At 36.9% G+C, this 22,930-nt stretch overlaps 1 protein-coding gene across 2 annotated transcripts in view; it reads left to right on the forward strand.

The window, feature by feature from the left end:
* LOC144968537 (NADPH--cytochrome P450 reductase-like) overlaps positions 1 to 22,930 on the forward strand; it is a 47,840-nt gene that overhangs the window by 11,491 nt on the left and 13,419 nt on the right. For both annotated transcript variants that reach the window (XM_078906999.1, XM_078907000.1), the window contains 8 exons: positions 17,700 to 17,899; positions 19,233 to 19,293; positions 20,407 to 20,535; positions 20,870 to 21,019; positions 21,491 to 21,615; positions 22,051 to 22,140; positions 22,406 to 22,507; positions 22,797 to 22,913. In XM_078906999.1, the coding sequence (XP_078763125.1) occupies positions 17,742 to 17,899; positions 19,233 to 19,293; positions 20,407 to 20,535; positions 20,870 to 21,019; positions 21,491 to 21,615; positions 22,051 to 22,140; positions 22,406 to 22,507; positions 22,797 to 22,913 (932 nt within the window). In that variant the 5' untranslated portion in view covers positions 17,700 to 17,741. The remainder of the gene's footprint in view (positions 1 to 17,699; positions 17,900 to 19,232; positions 19,294 to 20,406; positions 20,536 to 20,869; positions 21,020 to 21,490; positions 21,616 to 22,050; positions 22,141 to 22,405; positions 22,508 to 22,796; positions 22,914 to 22,930) is intronic.

Here is a 22,930-nt window from a genome sequence, read left to right on the forward strand (position 1 = left end):
GTGCATTTTTTGGTGAGCGTGCTTGTCGAAGTGTAAATTTATATAGTGTAACAATTATCTTTCGCGTCCCTAGCGTGCTTATAGCCGGATCGTGCTTGTAGCTAGAGTGCATATAAACGGAGACCACTGTATCAAACTTTCTGAAGTCTGGTTAGTGTGCATCATCTTCATTTTGTGCTGTTATAACTTGAATTTGGTTAGAGTTAAGTTAAGGTGGGGAAATCGGACTGAAAAAAAAATTGATGAGTTGTATGTTGGTCTTCTTTACAACAAATAATTGAGTTCCATCCATGTAATGTCATAAAATTACAAAATGTCTGTTAACTCATTTACAATGAGTTAGTTTTCAATTGCAATGAAATGCCTGTGTCTTCTACATACTACTCTTAGACACAGATTCATATTCTATTTTCCAGTGACTATAATCTTTCGTGGAATTCGGAGATTTTGAGACTTTCTTAAATTTTCCGCTGTTTTTGCAGTTTCAAGGAAAAATTGTCTTGTGTCAAATTTTGACACCTTTGCTCAGTTACATAGATTTTGGTGACACTCGCATTTTTATGACGTCAGCCAAGACAGGCTGTCACCAAATGTCGAAAGGGACACAAGACCAATGATGACCCTGGATGGGTATTTTATTTTGGATCGTGCAAAAAAAAACATAAATCAATTTATAACTCACTCAGGCAGAGTACCTCCCTCCCTCTCTCTCTCTCTCTCTCTCTCTCTCTCTCTCTCTCTCTCTCTCTCTCTCTCTCTCTCCTTCTCTCTCTCTTTCTCTCTCTCTCTCTCTCTCTCCTCTCTCTCTCTCTCTCTCTCTCTCTCTCTCTCTCTCTCTCTCTCTCTCTCTCTCTCTCTCTCTCTCTCTAGGCTTATTTTAAATTTACTACTTAAGCTTTATTAGTTAATGAACTATGTTTTGTAAGTTTTTCAAAATTAATGAGTTTGCTTTATAAACTGCACGACCACGAGGCTGTGGTAACACAGATATTGTAGTGTGCTTTTTAAAGAAAAAAAAAACAAGTGTTTTCTGGCGTTTTGGCCAAAAATTTATCAAAATCTCTTAATGTAGCGTGAGCGGTATGATTAATATTATAAGCCTTTAAAATTATTTTTGGAAAAGGACTGTTCATTATATATTTTTACAAAAGAAGTATATTATATTTAATGTTATGTAACTATGATATTATATGTCATTTTCGCATTTTGGTTTGCCCGATGGACAAATTGCCATTATCATCACTGATTTTATAAATTTCGCTCCTTGAGTTCAATTTAACCATCATAGTGCATGGGCCAGTGGGCGAAACCCTCCCCCCCCTCCCCCCCCCCCCTGGGGGAGTTTTCGCCACATGGTTTTTCTGAAACAGCAATATATCTTGAGTATTAATCCGGTGTTACCGTTTTTTCAAGTGTCATTTACGAGAGTTACGGCCCTTGAAAGGTCATTGGGTGCAATTTTTTGTGAAATCGTTTTTGTGCATAAAATGGTTGTTTATCACCTTAAAATTGTTTCACATACAATCAATAATGGAATTTTATTGTAATTTCTCATTTTTTGCCTCATATCATAAAATATTTTACAAAGCCATATAGCGTTTTTAAATCTTTGATAGCCATTTTCTCTATAATTTGAAAAAAAAATCTATTACAGTGTACTTGTTTCCCTTCAGGATGAATAAACAAGAGGGATTTTGCACTAGCACAATTCAGGCATGCTTCAGGGACATATAACACAAATTAATCCGGGTGTTACAGTTTTTTCAAGTATCATTTACAGGAGTTATGGCCCTTGAAAGGTCATCGGGTGCAATTTTTCGTGAACTCATTTTTGTGCATAAAATGATTATCACCCTAAAATTGCTTCAAATGCAATAAATAGTGGAATTTTATTGTCATTTCTCATTTTTTGCCTCATATCATAAAATATTTTACAAAGCTATATAGGGTTTTTAAATCTTTGATAGCCATTTTCTCTATAATAATGAAGTCCCCAAAGGCTGTGCAATTGAAGCTGCAATTGAGAGTGCCTCATCAGAGGAAAGAAAACTGCAAGAAGCTGCTGTAACCTTGAGATATTTGATTCTGGATTCTTTCAAAGATCATTCACAAATGCCTTCCCCCCCCCCCCCCCCCCCCCCCCCCCCCCCCCCCACATCAGAGTATTTGCTATCTGCTCAAGACCAACTTCCTTCTGCTCTGATCAAATTTTTTACTACACTCCTATCCAAGCAAGGTGCAGGACATATGAGTAGTAGGTCTGAAAGACTTGTACGTTCCATGGCCCAAGATGTTTGATATAATGTCACTGTGTGGACAATGGAAAATGCCTAAACATTTACTTCTGGGGATGACTGTGAGGCATTTGACTGGAAGTTTTCAGATTATAAACATCCTTAACCGCTTTGGACATTGCGCATCCCACTCTACTCTTTTGGAACTGGAGACTGCAATGTGCGACAGTGTTGTTGAATGCTCCACAAATCTTCCTTCTGCCGCATTGGCACATCCAAAAATCACCCATTTTTGCTGGGATAATTTCGATCTCACAGAGGAGACCACTGATGGGTCTGGCACCACACACTCTACTCATGGCATCATGATCCAAGAAATAAAAGAAGGAAACTTGAAAAGAAAAATAGAGCAACAAAATGTCACGACTGGAAAAACAAAGAAAAAGTCAGCAACTTTCAAACCCATCCAAATTCAGCCTTGCTTTGCAACTGGAAGAGCAGAACCTTCTCTGACTGTTTCCACAACAACAGTAAAAAACAATCAAGAAAGACAGCTGCACCAAGATAATTTTCTGTGGGTGTTCTGTAGGATGAAGTTGAATTCAGACGGAGAACGTTTCCCTGGCTGGAAAGGTTGGCTTTCATCAACAACTCCAAACCCCCAAAATGAAAATGAAACCAACATGCCTTCAATTGTTGAATATATGCCTGTCATCAATGCTCCCATAACTGAAGCAGCTACAGTACAGAAGGTGCTACAACTATCTTTGGAGGCAACACAAGAGCTTGGTCAGCCATATACATTTGTAACATTTGACCTTGCTGTAGCAAAGAAAGCTTACGATATTGTCTGGCAAAACCCACAGCTTTACAAAACAGTCATTATTCACCTGGGTGTCTTTCACACCATAATGTCATATCTTGGTGCCCTGGGAAAGCTCCAAAGTGGATCTGGTTTTGAAGAAATTGTGACTGAAGCAGGGCTATGTGCACATGGTTCTATGGATAGGGTTATGAGTGGAAAGAACTACAACAGGGCTATACGAGTGCATGTGTCTGTTTTGGAGGCTCTAGAGAGACTTCTGCTTGCAAAATTTGAGCAGGACACGGATTCAAAACTCGGTAAAGACCTCATGCCTTACATAAAGGAATTCACCGAAGGAATATCAAGCCATACAGCTAATAAAATTCTCCAGTCAACTGTGTATGCTGAGTTATTTTCCCAGTATGAAGCCTTCAAAGAGAGTGTCCGCTCAGGAAAGTACGGAAAAACTGCACAATACTGGATCCAATACATGGACAGAGTTTGGCTTCTCCTCCAGTTTCTGCGAGCTACAAAGACTAACAACTTTCTTCTTCATATATCGTGTTTAAAAGAACTGTGCCCACTGCATTTTACCATGAATCACCACAATTATGCCAAGTATCTCAGTGTATATTTTGTGTCACTAGCCAACCTGATTCATTCCCATCCAGGGGGCAGAAGAAATGTTACAAGATAATGGATTTAGTGTCTCCAGATCAAGGACGCCTGCTGGAAGAATAGCAGTTGATATGACCATTGAACAAACAATAAACAAACATGCAAAGACAAAAGGAGGTATTGTTGGGTTCAGCAAGAGTCTTCCAAGCTATTACCGTTGGAGTGTAACAAGACACAATCGAGCAGAATATGTATCAGCAACCCAAAGAATGATCAGCAACAACAACTGTATGGATATAGACACCCACAAAGAATTGAGCCTTGCAGAAAAAAGACAAAGTGAAAAGCGAGTGCAAAAGATCCTCCAGGCATTTTCAGCATTTATACAATCCCTTTGAAGTTGAAGATGGTCTGGTCAGTCTAGCTTCAGGAATGAAAGTGCAAGAGGATGTTGCTGATGACCTGCTAGCCGTGGAAAAAATAGGAAAAAGATTGTTTGAAAGTTTTGTTGAAAACAGACTGAAGGAAAAGACTGTAGAATTTCACAAGCCATTAGAAAGGAACAAGACCAAGACATTTGCATCATTGAGGAAAGTGGTAACAGTGAAAAAAGACATGAACGTGGTCAAAATCAAGGCACAAAGAAATTTATTTGGCCAGCTTCTTGTTTTGTCCCAAGAGCACAGTGTTGATCTTCAAAAAGTTCTTCGATATCCTCTAACACCTACTCCATGGTCGCTGGCTTCATCAGATGGTTTACCTCTGAAGACCAACAAAGCAACTCTGTTGCACAAGCTCACGCCTGACAATTCATTAATGTTCGAGGATTATGCAAAAAACAAACAAACACCGTTACATTGTTGATGGCAATGCACTGTTACAAACTCTGTCAGCAATCCCAAATACATTTGGTGAAGTACTTACATGTTCCTCCTTACCACAAGCAGCTTGTGTACACTTTGTGACTGATACTTACATAGAAGATTCAATCAAAGGTTGTGAGAGATTGAGGAGATGATCTTCTGAAGATAATGCATACTTGTTAAGAGGATCTGAAACAACAGTGCCCAGACGTTGGAAATCATTTCTCAGCTGCGTTGATAACAAAAGATCCCTTATCAGGTTTCTCCTCAAGGAATGGGAAAGTAACGAATATGCAAAGAAACTGAGAAACAGGGAAATCTTCTTTGTCTGTGAAGAGAGATGCACCTTACTTTACAGTGACACGGATGAATTTACCACAGCTGTACCTTGTCTAGATCTCTACTCATCACAGGAAGAGGCAGACACACGAATTATACTGCACTGTCAATATGCTTCCCGCCAACCAAACTGTGAAACAATTGTTGTCAGATCACCAGACACGGATGTCTTCTTATTTCTCCTTTCATTCTCAGAGACAATTGGAAAGACCCTGATTTTTGATACTGCTGTAGCAACAACAGGCGACAAATCAATGTCTCTCAGATTGCAAAGACTTTGTCTAAACAGATGTGTGATGCATTACTTGGTGTCCATGCATTCACAGGCTGTGACACAACAAGTTGCTTTGCTGGGCAAGGAAAGCCGAAAGCTCTAAAATTTCTTCAAAAGGAGGAAGACCTTAGAATTCTGTTCTCCAGATTTGGAACATCAGCAGCTGTTTCGAGTAATGACTGTCTCATGTTAGAGTCATTTGTGTGCAAGCTGTATGGCAAAACCTCATGCACAAGTGTCAACAAAGTGAGGTATGACATAGTTCGCCAGCGTTTCAAAGGAAAGAAAGGTACCATCTCATGCAGTGGTGGAATTGATCTGTGTCAGATGCCTCCTTGTAGTCAAGTATTGTCACTGCACATATCAAGAGCCAACATTCAAACTCTCATTTGGAGGAATGCAGTGTGCCAGAATCCTAGCATTCCAAAACCAGAGGATAACGTTTGCAGAGAAATTCTGCAACTGATTGGAAGTACAGTGGTTCAAAGATGCTTTCATTCCAGATGAGTTGCAGGAAATTGTGTATGAAGAAAGCTGCACCAGTACTGACGAAGATACATATGCCGAGGATGGTAGTGATAGCTTTGACAGTGATTTCCTTGACGACACTTCAGAGGACGAAGAGGATTTTGCTACTGATGATGAGGATATGTAATAAATTGGTGAGCAGTGCAAACTGTTAAGGAGTAAAGCATGTTTGCAAAACACATAAGGATATTGTTTTTATGTACTTACTGCATCTTGAATCAAGAATCCCTTTTGAGTATCAATTATTCTTCATAATATAACATGCGATTTCGTTCAAAAGTCTTCGGTAATGATGCTTCACTTGGGTTGTGAACAAATTAGTCTTTTTTCATGATATATCTATTATTTTTACCACACCTTCAACTTACTTTTAAATGTGACACCTGGACATCAATACCATGTTTAAAAAGAATGAAAATTATGATGAATTTGGCATCCCACAAAGTGGAGAAAAATTTAAGGGTTGCGTACACTTTTAGTTTTTCCTGTGACGGAGAAATATGAAGGTTGTTGTTGAGGCTTGGGCCATAGCTTTCTTCAGTGCTACATTTTTAATGAACATGCTGTTTTTGGCCATATTTAAAATAATTTTTGTGTAAAACACTGAAATAGCCCATAAGTTTAGATATGACACTTCATGAGATTACTGACAAATTGTTTCAACTTTCTGTGAATCTATATAATATTTACAAATTGAAAGCTTGTGCACATAGTTTGATAGTATATTCAATTTCCTTCAGTTTGATACCCAATTTGCATATATTTGAATTAATATTGTAGTCTCCAGAGCCTTTGAAAGAAATGTTGTCTCTATTTTGCAAGGGGACACAACTCACTTTTTTCAAAGGGCCATAACTCTCTTAAATGACACTTATTTTTACGGTAACTGGAATTTGTATGGCCAATAAGTTCTATTATTTGAAAAACATAGTGGCATAAACTCCCAAAGGGGGGGGGGGGGGGGGGGGGGGGGGGGGGGAGGGGGGGTCCCAGTGGCCTAAGCACTATCAGCTGCCTAGCTACGATTTGTAACCTGGTTCCTGAATACATGGTTTTGATCCACAGATATATTGGTACATATAATATATTACTTATTCAATCTCTTTCTCTTGATCACTCAAAAAGAAAGAAAGAAAGAATAAATAAATAAATTACCGCATACACATAAAAACCCTTTTCATGCCTCATGTGCTGGGATAAACTCCGCGTTTTATAAATGCATGTCAGGACATTTATCATTAATTTATTCGCTAAATTACTTGCGGGTCTTTAAACAAAATCATACATGTTGAAATTGGATACTGTAGTGAATAAATTAACGATTCTATCGTTGAGTATATTTGCGCTGTGTTACGCATAAAGTCCAGGCGTAATTGGTCTGTGACAGGTTGTGAGGTCAATTGTGTTTTGTCTTTTATTATTATTATTATTATTATTATTATTATTATTATTATTATTATTATTATTATTATTATTATTATTATTATTATTATTATTATTATTATTATTATTATTATTATTATTACATAGCTGCCAACCGTTCCGTTAAAAACGGATTTGTTCCGTATTTGACTTCCGGAGTCCGTAAGTCCGTATTTTTAGTTCAAAATTCGTATTTTGTAATTTTTGGCTAATTTCTAATGAATTATTATTATTATTATTATTATTATTATTATTATTATTATTATTATATTATTATTATTTATTACTTATAACTACTACTACTACTACTACTATACTACTACTACTTACTACATACTACTACATACTACTACTACTACTACTACTAACTACTAACTACACTACATACTACTACTATTATTATTATTATTATTATTATTATTATTATTATTATTGATGTCCAGCAGGGTCTAAATCAGTACAGCATATTCTCCATTCCTATTTAGCTCTTTAATTTGAATTATCCTCTCTATCATAAATGATTTTCAACAATTAAAAAAATTCCAGTTTATTATATGACGCCTGTTTTTCACTAAAACCTTTCATAATGTATTGGAGATTTGCATAAAGTATGCATATTAGCCTCGAATATACTTTTAATGTTCTCAGACAGCACACGTCGTCCCCTCATCCCGGGCCAATTGGGCGTTCCTTATTTCATTTTTGAAAACTTGGCAGCTATGTTATTATTTTAAAAATAAATTTTGGTACTGTCTTTGAATATTTTTAATGTAAGGTATGCAGTTATACGCTTAATGCATGAAGTGATGGAAGTGAAGGTAATGTTTATATATTTTATCATGAATGTTGGTGGATGATAATAATATAGATCATAATGATTATGGTAACAACTTAAACAGGAATTACAAAGGCACTTGACGCGTCCGATCAAAGGATTAGGAAGCTAACGGCTTTCATACGAGTAGTCTTTCCGTGAGCACTCTGTGTCTTGGTGGCATTTCGTATCTAAATTCGTGATTTAGATTGCTGCACACAAGACAACAGGGGCGAAGTGGCCGAGTGGTTAAGGCATTGCACTGTGACCAGAAGGTCCTGGGTCGGGCCCCGAGTTAGGCACTTTCGTTTTTGTTTTTTGTTTTTCTTGGGCAAGATTGTAAGATTCTTAGCCCCCAGTTTACTCATTTGGACAACATGGGTGATTCCTGTTGACATCAGACATCTTGTTTGATGAATTATCTTTTTTCCTTCATGGAATGCCTAGCCGACGAAAATATCTTATGATGTCGTGGCGGAAGGGCATAATTAATTTTTTTTATAATTTACACAAAACACGTAGGAGCATTTGCTGCTAAATTCTACTCTTGTGTTTATTTATTTATTGTTTGTTTGTTTATCTATTTATTTATTCATTAATTCATTTATTTCGTATTAGCAAACCCGCTACATCTCCGGTGTAAAACGTATCACTGAGACTTGATCACTCGATATGAAGCTGACCAAGGCTGAAGCAATGATTCCTAATATTCCCTGTTCAGTACAGTGGTGGTTAAACGAAGCGAATTGCACGGTATTCCTACCGATGGTATGCGTTGCTGTAAAATACTCAACTGTTCTTCCTGCGTGATCAATCTTGACAACGCTCAAACGTTTAACGTTTATCGTCTGATTGGGAGAATCTAATGAGAAATAATCACGCACCTAGCGGTCTAAAGAAAAATAGCAAAAATCAGAGTAACATCAACTTCATTTATTGTCTTATTTGTAAAACATCCAGCTATGAATGTCAGAGAGAGCTTGGGGGAGTGTCACTAATCCCGTATTTTGATCGGACAAGTCTGATTTATATATTTTAATGAGACCTAATTACTAAACTCGCTGTTTTTGAAATCAATAACAAAGAGCTGAATGGAGTTGAATTCGTTCCATCTATAGATGATATGCGCTTGGCTAAGAAACTCACAACATTACCATCCGGAAGTATAACGGATCAACACACAAAACTACGTGTAAGATTGCCATCCGGAAGTATAACGGACCAACACGCAAAACTATATGTGTAAGGTTGGTCGTTTATAGTCTGGTTAATGTTTAGTGAGAATTACTCATAAACGTGGATGGCAAAAAAAAAAAAACAATAACAAAGGCCCGAGTGGCGTCTTCTTCGTTCTATCTATACAAGGAGAGAGTGGACAGAGTGACTTGTGTTCTGGATATGTATTTTGATCCTATGCGTTGAGGTACAATACTCACAACATCCTCCACCGGCAGATTAAACAAGAGAACGTACAAAGCCGTGTGTAACCTTTAACGTTTATATTGTCTGATTGATATAATTTATTGATAACGAATCACTAACAGATTCTCTAAAAATAATAACAAAGAATTGAGTGATGTCAACTTTGTTCCTTCTATGTTTGTAATCAATGTTAAATTTCAACCTAGACGTCTAATTTCAACGCACCAAGGCATAATGTTGTGCTTTAAACTTGTTTATTGTAAATTTGCGTTTTGCCCCTTTCCTGCTCCAAGCATCCTATTAAACTCAAGATTCGTAAGCTCTCTCTATGAACGCTCTCAAACGCAAGGATGGGAAGCTGCCGATATCAGATCAAAGCTGTAAGGGATCATGTACAAACCTTGAGAGAGGGTACACTTCTCCATACGAGCTTATGAGCATTGCATAGACTTAGAAAGCTTAATGTAGCAATGACCATCCCGCACAAATCTGTGGGCCTCTTTTTCGCTCACGAAGTGCCCAAATTCGCGACAAAATATGGGACGAAGCCGTTCCGTACATGCTATTTTAAAAAATTAATTACGACGCTGTTTATTGATGAATTAGTGCATGGGCCAGTGGGCGAAACCCTCCCCCCCCCCCCTGGGGGAGTTTTCGCCACATGGTTTTTCTGAAACAGCAATATATCTTGAGTATTAATCCGGGTGTTACCGTTTTTTCAAGTGTCATTTACGAGAGTTACGGCCCTTGAAAGGTCATTGGGTGCAATTTTTTGTGAAATCGTTTTTGTGCATAAAATGGTTGTTTATCACCTTAAAATTGTTTCACATACAATCAATAATGGAATTTTATTGTAATTTCTCATTTTTTGCCTCATGTCATAAAATATTTTACAAAGCCATATTGCGTTTTTAAATCTTTGATAGCCATTTTCTCTATAATTTGAAAAAAATATATATTACAGTGTACTTGTTTCCCTTCAAGATGAATAAACAAGAGGGATTTTGCACTAGCACAATTCAGGCATGCTTCAGGGACATATAACACAAATTAATCCAGGTGTTACAGTTTTTTCAAGTATCATTTACAGGAGTTATGGCCCTTGAAAGGTCATCGGGTGCAATTTTTCGTGAACTCATTTTTGTGCATAAAATGATTGTTTATCACTCTAAAATTGCTTCAAATGCAATAAATAGTGGAATTTTATTGTCATTTCTCATTTTTTCCATCATATCCTAAAATATTTTACAAAGCTATATAGGGTTTTTAAATCTTTGATAGCCATTTTCTCTATAATAATGAAGTCCCCAAAGGCTGTGCAATTGAAGCTGCATTTGAGAGTGCCTCATCAGAGGAAAGAAAACTGCAAGAAGCTGCTGTAACCTTGAGACATTTGATTCTGGATTCTTTCAAAGATCATTCACAAATGCCTTGGCCCCCCCACATCAGAGTATTTGCTATCTGCTCAAGACCAACTTCCTTCTGCTCTGATCAAATTTTTTACTACACTCCTATCCAAGCAAGGTGCAGGACATATGAGTAGTAGGTCTGAAAGACTTGTACGTTCCATGGCCCAAGATGTTTGATATAATGTCACTTGTGGACAATGGAAAATGCCTAAACATTTACTTCTAGGAATGACTGTGAGGCATTTGACTGGAAGTTTTCAGATTATAAACATCCTTAACCGCTTTGGACATTGCGCATCCCACTCTACTCTTTTGGAACTGGAGACTGCAATGTGCGACAGTGTTGTTGAATGCTCCACAAATCTTCCTTCTGCCGCATTGGCACATCCAAAAATCACCCATTTTTGCTGGGATAATTTCGATCTCACAGAGGAGACCACTGATGGGTCTGGCACCACACACTCTACTCATGGCATCATGATCCAAGAAATAAAAGAAGGAAACTTGGAAAGAAAAATAGAGCAACAAAATGTCACGACTGGAAAAACAAAGAAAAGGTCAGCAACTTTCAAACCCATCCAAATTCAGCCTTGCTTTGCAACTGGAAGAGCAGAACCTTCTCTGACTGTTTCCACAACAACAGTAGAAAACAATCAAGAAAGACAGCTGCACCAAGATAATTTTCTGTGGGTGTTCTGTAGGATGAAGTTGAATTCAGACGGAGAACGTTTCCCTGGCTGGAAAGGTTGGCTTTCATCAACAACTCCAAACCCCCAAAATGAAAATGAAACCAACATGCCTTCAATTGTTGAATATATGCCTGTCATCAATGCTCCCATAACTGAAGCAGCTACAGTACAGAAGGTGCTACAACTATCTTTGGAGGCAACACAAGAGCTTGGTCAGCCATATACATTTGTAACATTTGACCTTGCTGTAGCAAAGAAAGCTTACGTTATTGTCTGGCAAAAACCACAGCTTTACAAAACAGTCATTATTCACCTGGGTGTCTTTCACACCATGATGTCATATCTTGGTGCCATGGGAAAGCTCCAAAGTGGATCTGGTTTTGAAGAAATTGTGACTGAAGCAGGGCTATGTGCACATGGTTCTATGGATAGGGTTATGAGTGGAAAGAACTACAACAGGGCTATACGAGTGCATGTGTCTGTTTTGGAGGCTCTAGAGAGACTTCTGCTTGCAAAATTTGAGCAGGACACGGATTCAAAACTCAGTAAAGACCTCATGTCTTACATAAAGGATTTCACCGAAGGAATTTCAAGCCATACAGCTAATAAAATTCTCCAGTCAACTGTGTATGCTGAGTTATTTTCCCAGTATGAAGCCTTCAAAGAGAGTGTCCGCTCAGGAAAGTACGGAAAAACTGCACAATACTGGATCCAATACATGGACAGAGTTTGGCTTCTCCTCCAGTTTCTGCGAGCTACAAAGACAAACAACTTTCTTCTTCATATATCTTGTTTAAAAGAACTGTGCCCACTGCTTTTTACCATGAATCACCACAATTATGCCAAGTATCTCAGTGTATATTTTGTGTCACTAGCCAACCTGATTCATTCCCACCCAGAGGGCAGAAGAAATGTTACAAGATAATGGATTTAGTGTCTCCAGATCAAGGCCGCCTGCTGGAAGAATAGCAGTTGATATGACCATTGAACAAACAATAAACAAACATGCAAAGACAAAAGGAGGTATTGTTGGGTTCAGCAAGAGTCTTCCAAGCTATTACCGTTGGAGTGTAACAAGACACAATCGAGCAGAATATGTATCAGCAACCCAAAGAATGATCAGCAACAACAACTGTATGGATATGGACACCCACAAAGAATTGAGCCTTGCAGAAAAAAAGACAAAGTGAAAAGCGAGTGCAAAAGATCCTCCAGGCATTTTCAGCATTTATCAATCCCTTTGAAGTTGAAGATGGTCTGGTCAGTCTAGCTTCAGGAATGAAAGTGCAAGAAGATGTTGCTGATGACCTGCTAGCCGTGGAAAAAACAGGAAAAAGATTGTTTGAAAGTTTTGTTGAAAACAGACTGAAGGAAAAGACTCTAGAATTTCACAAGCCATTAGAAAGGATCAAGACCAAGACATTTGCATCATTGAGAAAAGTGGTAACAGTGAAAAAAGACATGAACGTGGTCAAAATCAAGGCACAAAGAAATTTATTTGGCCAGCTTCTTGTTTTGTCCCAAGAGCACAGTGTTGATCTTCAAAAAGTTCTTCAATATCCTCTAACACCTACTCCATGGTCGCTGGCTTCATCAGATGGTTTACCTCTGAAGACCAACAAAGCAACTCTGTTGCACAAGCTCACGCCTGACAATTCATTAATGTTCGAGGATTATGCAAAAAACAAAAAAACAAACACCGTTTACATTGTTGATGGCAATGCACTGTTACAAACTCTGTCAGCAATCCCAAATACATTTAGTGAAGTAGCCAAACTTACATTTTCCTCCTTACCACAAGCAGCTTGTGTACACTTTGTGACTGATACTTACATAGAAGATTCAATCAAAGGTTGTGAGAGATTGAGGAGATGATCTTCTGAAGATAATGCATACTTGTTAAGAGGATCTGAAACAACAGTGCCCAGACGTTGGAAATCATTTCTCAGCTGCGTTGATAACAAAAGATCCCTTATCAGGTTTCTCATCAAGGAATGGGAAAGTAACGAATATGCAAAGAAACTGAGAAACAGGGAAATCTTCTTTGTCTGTGAAGAGAGATGCACCTTACTTTACAGTGACACGGATGAATTTACCACAGCTGTACCTTGTCTAGATCTCTACTAATCACAGGAAGAGGCAGACACACGAATTATACTGCACTGTCAATATGCTTCCTGCCAACCAAACTGTGAAACAATTGTTGTCAGATCACCAGACACGGGATGTCTTCTTACTTCTCCTTTCATTCTCAGAGACAATTGGAAAGACCCTGATTTTTGATACTGGCTGTGACAACAACAGGCGACAAATCAATGTCTCTCAGATAGCAAAGACTTTGTCTAAACAGATGTGTGATGCATTACTTGGTGTCCATGCATTCACAGGCTGTGACACAACAAGTTGCTTTGCTGGGCAAGGAAAGCTGAAAGCTCTAAAATTTCTTCAAAAGGAGGAAGATCTTAGAATTCTGTTCTCCAGATTTGGAACATCAGCAGCTGTTTCGAGTAATGACTGTCTCATGTTAGAGTCATTTGTGTGCAAGCTGTATGGCAAAACCTCATGCACAAGTGTCAACAAAGTGAGGTATGACATAGTTCGCCAGCGTTTCAAAGGAAAGAAAGGTACCATCTCATGCAGTGGTGGAATTGATCTGTGTCAGATGCCTCCTTGTAGTCAAGTATTGTCACTGCACATATCAAGAGCCAACATTCAAACTCTCATTTGGAGGAATGCAGTGTGCCAGAATCCTAGCATTCCAAAACCAGAGGATAACGGTTGGCAGAGAAATTCTGCAACTGAATTGGAAGTACAGTGGTTCAAAGATGCTTTCATTCCAGATGAGTTGCAGGAAATTGTGTATGAAGAAAGCTGCACCAGTACTGACGAAGATACATATGCCGAGGATGGTAGTGATAGCTTTGACAGTGATTTCCTTGACGATACTTCAGAGGACGAAGAGGATTTTGCTACTGATGGTGAGGATATGTAATAAATTGGTGAGCAGTGCAAACTGTTAAAGAGTAAAGCATGTTTGCAAAACACATAAGGATATTGTTTTTATGTACTTACTGCATCTTGAATCAAGAATCCCTTTTGAGTATCAATTATTCTTCATATTATAACAATGCGATTTCGTTCAAAAGTCTTCGGTAATGATGCTTCACTTGGGTTGTGAACAAATTAGTCTTTTTTCATGATATATCTATTGTTTTTACCACACCTTCAACTTACTTTTAAATGTGACAACTGGACATCAATACCATGTTTAAAAAGAATGAAAATTATGATGAATTTGGCATCCCACAAAGTGGAGAAAAATTTAAGGGTTGCGTACACTTTTAGTTTTTCCTGTGACGGAGAAATATGAAGGTTGTTGTTGAGGCTTGGGCCATAGCTTTCTTCAGTGCTACATTTTTAATGAACATGCTGTTTTTGGCCATATTTAAAATAATTTTTGTGTAAAACACTGAAATAGCCCATAAGTTTAGATATGACACTTCATGAGATTACTGACAAATTGTTTCAACTTTCTGTGAATTTATATAATATTTACAAATTGAAAGCTTGTGCACATAGTTTGATAGTATATTCAATTTCCTTCAGTTTGATACCCAATTTGCATATATTTGAATTAATATTGTAGTCTCCAGAGCATTTGAAAGAAATGTTGTCTCTTTTTTGCAAGGGGACACAACTCACTTTTTTCAACGGGCCATAACTCTCTTAAATGACACTTATTTTTACGGTAACAGTGGAATTTGTATGGCCAATAAGTTCTATTATTTGAAAAACATAGTGGCATAAACTCCCAAAGGGGGGGGGGGGGGGGGGGGGGGGTCCCAGTGGCCTAAGCACTAAATATGACTGAAAGTTGGCACACAGTTAGAAAAGAGGTCATTTTAGATTATGTCAAGCGACAAAACTCGTGCGATTACCAGAAGACCATTAAAAATAGATTTTTACTCTTGGGAGTACAATATTTCTAAAACTACAAAGAGGAGAGATTTTGTCGCTCATAAGGTTATATATGCACATTTCTTCTATTTACATTTCAAATTTCATTGGATTATGATAAGTACTTTTCCTGTATTCTCACAAAACATCAACCCAATTTGCATTCCAAGGAGTGAAAATATGGAGACGGCCATTTTGCTCCCCCATCGCGCGACAAGAAAATGACGTGAGCGAGGCAAGGCTGCCAGATGACCAGACTTTAACCTGACCAAATTCGACTTCAAACGTGGCTAAATAGAAAATCATATGGCTTTCACTATTAAGACTGGCCCACTTAAAGTGAACTAAATTGTAACAAACAGAAAATTGAATAGACTAGGATAAATGTCACTGAGACAAAAATAGATGAATAAAATTTAATAAAAGAAACAAAATTATATATTTGGCCCCACACGTGGCCATAAGGCAACCTTGTTCGCGATGACTGATGACACAAATCTTCGCGCGCTTTAAAAAAATTAAGGTATTGTTTCATTGTTATGTCATAGGGGTAGAAGATTAGCACTCTCTCTCTCTCTCTCTCTCTCTCTCTCTCTCTCTCTCTCTCTCTCTCTCTCTCTCTCTCTCTCTCTCTCTCTCTCTCTCTCTCTCTCTCTCTCTCTCTCTCTCTCTCTCTCTCTCTCTCTCTCTCAAATAAATACTAGAAATAACATAAGCCATGGTCTCACGGGACTGATTGTTGATAATTTAGCAGGCATTTTTCGTGTCATTTGTATGGGTTGTAGATACAAAATTACACTTCGGATGATCAATATTATGTATATTTTAAAACAAAGTTATAATTGACCCTAGCCATACAGCTTTAAAACTATACAAGTACAAGTTAGAACTCTTCTGATGTCTTCATCATATTTTCTGATAATTTTGCCATAAAATTGCCAAATTTTGATATCTAATTCCAAGTATTAAACGAGATACAGCCACAAACCAGAATAAAACGCAGAAAAAGCGTCCCATATTTTCCGTATCTTTTTCTGTTTGTGAGTCATCCAAATAAATGACACCTTTGAAACTGCATAACTTTATTAATGGATTTTCAAAATTCAAAAAGATTTTTACTCAGTGGAGATAGGGCTTTAATTTAAGAGTAGTATTTCCTACAAAAATAGAAAACAAAAATGTTCATAGTCATTGCTACTTAATGACCAATGAGCGCTCTTAATCGTTTATATTCAATGCCACCCTTCAACCCCCTATCCCCACCCCATCTTTTTTTTTTAATGCCTTGTACGGTTTTATTTTAAAAAAAAGGGTGGGTGGGTGCGGCTATGTGGCCTTGTGGTATGACATTCGCTTTTGGATCGGAAGGTCCTGAGTTCAATCCTCGCTCGGCGCATAGTTGATTTGAGTCCTTGGAAAAGTCTCTTTACCAGTGATGATAATCTTCCGCGGAATTCCGGGATCTTGGGGATTTCTCATAAATTTTCCGCTGAATTTGCCGTGTCAAACATTTTCCTCAAAACCACAAAATCACCATTATGTCTTGTGTCATAATTTGACGCCTGTGCTCAGTCTCGTGAAATTTGGTGACGATCCCGTTTTATGACGTCGAGCCAGACAGAATGGCGCCAGATGTCACAATTGACAAAGAAGACATGTGGTGTTCTTTGATTAGTTGATTGTTGAGGGGGAGGGACAAGGGGGTCTCGTTTTTTTTCCTTCTCTGTTGTAGGTGCTTATTTCCTTTTTAATTTCTCTTTCTCTCTCTCTCTCTCTCTCTCTCTCTCTCTCTCTCTCTCTCTCTCTCTCTCTCTCTCTCTCTCTCTCTCTCTCTCTCTCTCTCTCTCTGTCTCTCTCTCTCTCTCTCTCTCTCTCTCTCTCTCTCTCATAGTGGGAAGGGAGGTACTTCTGTGTCTTCTATCCCCCTATATCTGTTTTCCAACTTGCTTTCTGTCTTTGTCTTGGAATGAGATTACTTGGTTTTGTCCTGGCCCTGGCCGGATGCCCTTGCTGAGAGGGAAACAGTCAAATGTATAGATAGTTTTGGGAGATGATATTTTTTTCCTTGTAAATCATCTCTCCGTTATGCACTGTCTCAAATTTATTGGGAAATCATCATCATCATCATTATCATCATCATCATCATCACTTCATATCCTAGATTTGCCATAAATATTTCCCTAATTTTGTTTCTGAAAAGTGTGCAACTCATTTAAGTAAAACGTAAAACTGTCAATTTGAATAAACAAAAAAGTCAAGATGATATTTGAAATCAAAGAAATTGTTGATAAATTGTTGATTGTTGTTCTCTATTTTTACTTTCAGAGAATTCTCCCAAATTTCAGATCTGTGTTTGTGTAGTGTGATATGAGCGCACCTGAAGGCGGAGAGATGGGTACCCCGGAAAGTCTCATCTCCATGACTGACATTTTTATCCTTTCACTGGCCGGAGGATTTGCTGTCTACTGGTTTTTTGTACGAAACAAGAAAAAGGAGGAACCCAATTTCAAAAAACTGAAAATCACGTGAGTGGAGACTTGTCTTGTTTTATTAAGCACTAGCACACCCCAACATCTTTGATGTAAACACACACTTAACAGTCTAAAAAACAAAAAATAATGAAGAGCAGAGTAACATGAACTTCATTTATTTTCTAATTTGTAAACAACCATCTATATTTGTCCTAGCGATCTTGTGGGAGTGTCACCAATTCCGTATTTTGATTGGACAAATATACATTGGTTAGCATTCTTAATTTTTCCCATTTCCCCATCTCTCTCTCTCTCTCTCTCTCTCTCTCTCTCTCTCTCTCTCTCTCTCTCTCTCTCTCTCTCTCTCTCTCTCCTCTCTCTCCTCTCTCTCTCTCTCTCTCTCTCTCTCTCTCTCTCTTCTCTCTCTCCTCTCTCTCTCTCTCTCTCTCTCTCTCTCTTTCTTCATCTCTCTTATTGTTGTGTATGTGTCTATTGGAGAGAGAGAGAGAGAGAGAGAGAGAGAGAGAGAGAGAGAGAGAGAGGGAGGGAGGGAGGGGGTACAGAGAGGGATGTTGGTATACATGAATGTAATGAAAGAAAACAGGTCGTATAACTGTTATGTGTTTAGGTAAAATGCTCATAACATCTGCCCTCTGTGTCTTAAATGTTTATATCGGATTTATAGATGGAATGAAATTGGCGTTCCTTATTATTTTTAGACAGCCTACCTGTTAGTGATTAGTTATTACTAAATTGTATATTTCAGACAATAAACGTTAAAGGGATTAAATTAGGGATAGTCAGTCTTTCAACAAACACCTTAAGACAAAACTTCCAGAGGGTATGAGTAGTGTCGCACGCAAAATATGCCTTAAATCTAAATTTAATTTTAAGTTTATTTTATTCCAATTTTGATCTTAAGTTCAGATTGTCAATTTCCATTGTATATCTAAACTTTTTTTTTCCTTTTTTTTTCAAAATGTCATTGTAATTAATCAATCAAATGTTTTTTATTAGAATGAATTATTAATGTGTTAGTGAGGAATGTTTGTGTAAGTATGTGTGTGTATGTTGGTGTGTGAGTGTAAATGTATCTGTGTGTGTTTGTTTGTTTATGTGTTCTCAAAATTGACATGTTACTGAACTGAATGAATTAATGAATGACAATTATTGTTGTAAAACGCCACTGAACACTTTTGTGCTTTAGTTAGTATTATTATTATTAAAGGTTGCACACAGTCTTGTGTGTTGGTATGTTTAATTTGGCTTGTGGATGTTGTGAGTACTTTTCTTAAACTTTTCTATTTCCACTTTTTTGGCAAAATGAGAATGTACTGTTTATTTTGTACCTTTTTAAAAGAAAATTTCTTTCATATTTTTTTCACAGTCCTGTATTAGAAAGGTCTGCATCAAGTGATGCGTCGTTCATAACTCGAATGAAAAATCAGGTAAGAAAATATGTTGTAATGTTGAAGTGAATTTGTAGTAAGCTCTAAAATAAAGGTATGTATTAGTTTATTATTTCCTTTTTTTAATTTTAGAACCAAATCCACTAAAAAATATGGAGACATCTAAGAAAATTTATCCACATCATTCATGTCAAATTTGCTGCAAAATTCATTCACGCAATGAGAAATAAATTTTATCTCACATAACCCCCTTTTATTGGAAAAGACAGTCATCACAAATCGGCAGTGTTCAATTTTGTTGTTGTTTTTTTTTAAATTTCTGGCCATGGGTCCCCCCCCCCCCCCCCCCCCCCCCCACTTCTTGAAGATTAAAGAATCTTACGTTTAGTGTCCTAGAAAATCTTATAATTGAAAATTCAAAGGTTCATGAAGGGATGTTAGGAGGTAGGTAAGCGAATGAACATAGTGATTGTTAAGTTTTGTTCTTTTGACCCCCCCCCCCCCCTTTTCCCCCTATGTAGAAGATTAAAATTATTGTCACATAATAATGTAATTAAGTAAACCTTATAATCGAAAATTCAAAGGTTTATGTATTTTTTGGGTGTTAAATAAATGAATGAACAGATCTACTGCTGATCAATAACTTGTGATACCTTTTTCTTTCTTTTTTCAGTACAGGTGCAATCTCATGTCAGTTGCCTCTAATCACTCGTAAAGAATATTTGCCACTTTCTTCAATCAGTCAGTTAAATGTTTATTGTTGATTATGGTTATTTTCTATTTGATTTTGGGTAGTATGAATGCTTTAAAGTTTTGCTTTCAAAGTCTGTTTGCAGTTTGAAAGAGACTTGGCAGTAAGGAAATTCCTCTTTTTCTTCATTTTGTTTTGCTCTTTATGTCTCCAACACATGTCATTAAGCGAACTGTGCTTACATGTCCCATTTCCTTGTAATTAATAGTGCCATTCAGGCTGACACTCCTCAGGGAGTGATGAAAATAAAACCTATTTGACAGGGGTAAACAGCCATTACATTAGTATAAAAGAAAGGGCAAACCTGAAGAAAACCTGTTCAACTTCTTAATAAAAAAGAAAGGACTAGATAATATTGAAGTTAGCTATATATTTAGTAACATTTTTTGCTTTCTTTACAGAATCGAAATGTGATAGTGTTTTATGGATCACAGACAGGAACAGCTGAAGAGTTTGCTAATCGACTTGCTAAAGATGCCTCACGATATGGAATGAAAGGCATGGTTGCTGATCCTGAAGAATGTGATATGGTTGGTACTCCCTAAATTATAATTAGTGATTATGGTTCATTAGATATGATTATTAAAGAGGCATTTATCAGATTCCCTCCAGTCCCTTTTATTACTGTAATTTGAAAAAAAGTACTTAATACAGCTTGGCAGGAATTGATCTTAAAAGATTCCATTAACCTTCATTAAATATGAGCTCGAAATAAATAAGTAGAAATAAGTATATAAAGTGATTTTACTCAATGAAAAATACGTTTCTCCTCCTCTTTGATATATACATGGAATAAGATGTAATTTCACTGCCCCTTCATTTATCACATTTTGTTAAACCACTTGTTGAATTTTTATCCATCAGGAGGACCTTCCAAAGCTTTCAGAGATCGACAGATGCCTAGTGATTTTCTGTTTGGCCACCTATGGTGAAGGAGACCCAACAGACAATGCACAGGAGTTCCACGAATATCTGAACAATGGAGAGTGCGATCTTGTTGGTATCAAATATGCTGTAAGTCAGCCTCTGTGTATTTTTTATGACAGAGTTGATTAACATATTACTGTCTCTTAGATATATTTTCATTGGGTTTTAGAAAGATGTACATTGTGATGAAAATGTAAGTGATGACTAATCCTTGTCTTTATACATTGAGACATAGCTGTTACTGTACAAGAAGCACTGTTGTTCAAGTGGTTGATAAATATCTAAACACTTATGTTGAGGAGGATAAACATGATTAATTCTCAGCAAACTTAATTGATAGTAAGGATTTATGACTTTAAATTATGTGGTTCAAAATGATAGATATTCGCTTTTGTGCCTTTGAAGAGTCAAGTTTTTATAACACTGCATCAAATTTTTAAAAATTACTTGGATCAGATAGATACCAGATTCCCATCATAGATTCTATTTCCCTTATTCTCACTGAAACTATAGCTTACAACACTTCTCACGACAATTGATTTTATTCTATTCCACCAGGTATTTGGATTGGGCAATAAGACATATGAACATTACAACTACATGGGCAAATATGTGGACAAGCGTTTGGAGGAGCTTGGTGCTGAACGAGTCTTTGATTTGGGTCTTGGAGATGATGATGCCAAGTAAGATTAGTCATACACTCATTTATTTATTTTTTTAAGTTGAACCGTTTGAGTATATTACAGCCTTTTCTCATTACTTAGTTAAAATTATGGAGGATAGATTATCTTCAAACAGTCTTATGAAATAGTTGTCAATTAATGCAGTATATACTTTGAATTGAATGAAGAGTTTGTATACGATCATAGCTAAAGTATTCACATTAGATTGCTTGTATTGTTTATCAGGAAAGATGGGTAACTGGTCCTCCCTACAACATAAAACGGTAGAACTGTCTTCTAAACTTTCAATGAGATATTAGCAATATATATTAATTTCAGTCCAGTCCGCTTACCTTAGAACAACTAGAGAAAAGAATGAATGATTGAATACATACTTTAATGAAAAATTTCTTAACATGTAAAATTAATTTTTTTTTGGTTTTGTTTTATTTCCAGCATAGAGGAAGACTTTGTAACATGGAAGGAGGGTTTCTGGCCAGCTGTTTGTGCACATTTTGGAGTGGAAGCAACTGGAGAGGACATAAAGTAAATTACAATTTTCAAATTTCTTTTCTTTTTCTTTTCCATTGTATTTGTTGTTTTATGCAATTCTATGCTTAATATTTAAAAGTATAGATAAATGTCATGTTTCAAAAGTTAGATGTTTTTAATATAACTGTTTTTGTTTTTTTTAATGTTTTCCTTTTGGAAATAATTGAAAGGATACATAATTGATTGTTGGAGTAAATTTATTTTATAGACATATTGAAAGAAGGTAATTTTTGATCATTTCTTTATTTGTTGTCCTCAGTGCCCGTCAATACACCTTAGAGACTGTCTCTGATGAATTTCCAAGGGAGAAAATATTTAAGGGAGAAGTGGCCAGATTGGGCTCACTCAACCATCAGAAACCGTAAGCAATGGACTGGTTGTCACCTATTTGTAACTGGTTTGATTGCTTGTTTTACTATTCTAGAGTTGAAATGGTGAATTAATCATTGAAAGGAAATGTTAATTTGGTCAGTTTTGGATGAAAGGAAAATAAATGATCAATGGTTGTTTTTTTTAATATGATCATAATAAACATGTATTTCAAAAGAATGGCATTGTCTTTTTACATACATGCTTGCTTTTGGGATAGGCGTTAATGCAAAGAAATTATCAAAAGAAAAACTCATTAAAACTTAACTTTGCTTCCCCAGTCCTTATGATTCCAAGAATCCATTCTTGGCCCCAATTACTGTCAACAAAGAACTCCACAAAGGAGGTGATCGTTCCTGTATGCATATTGAATTGGACATCTCTGATTCCAAAATCAGGTATTATTTTTTTGTTT

This window comes from Berghia stephanieae, chromosome 3 (assembly GCF_034508935.2).
Source record: "Berghia stephanieae isolate SIO BIC M18660-M18661 chromosome 3, UCSD_Bste_1.3, whole genome shotgun sequence".
NCBI classification, from domain to species: Eukaryota; Metazoa; Mollusca; class Gastropoda; order Nudibranchia; family Aeolidiidae; genus Berghia; species Berghia stephanieae.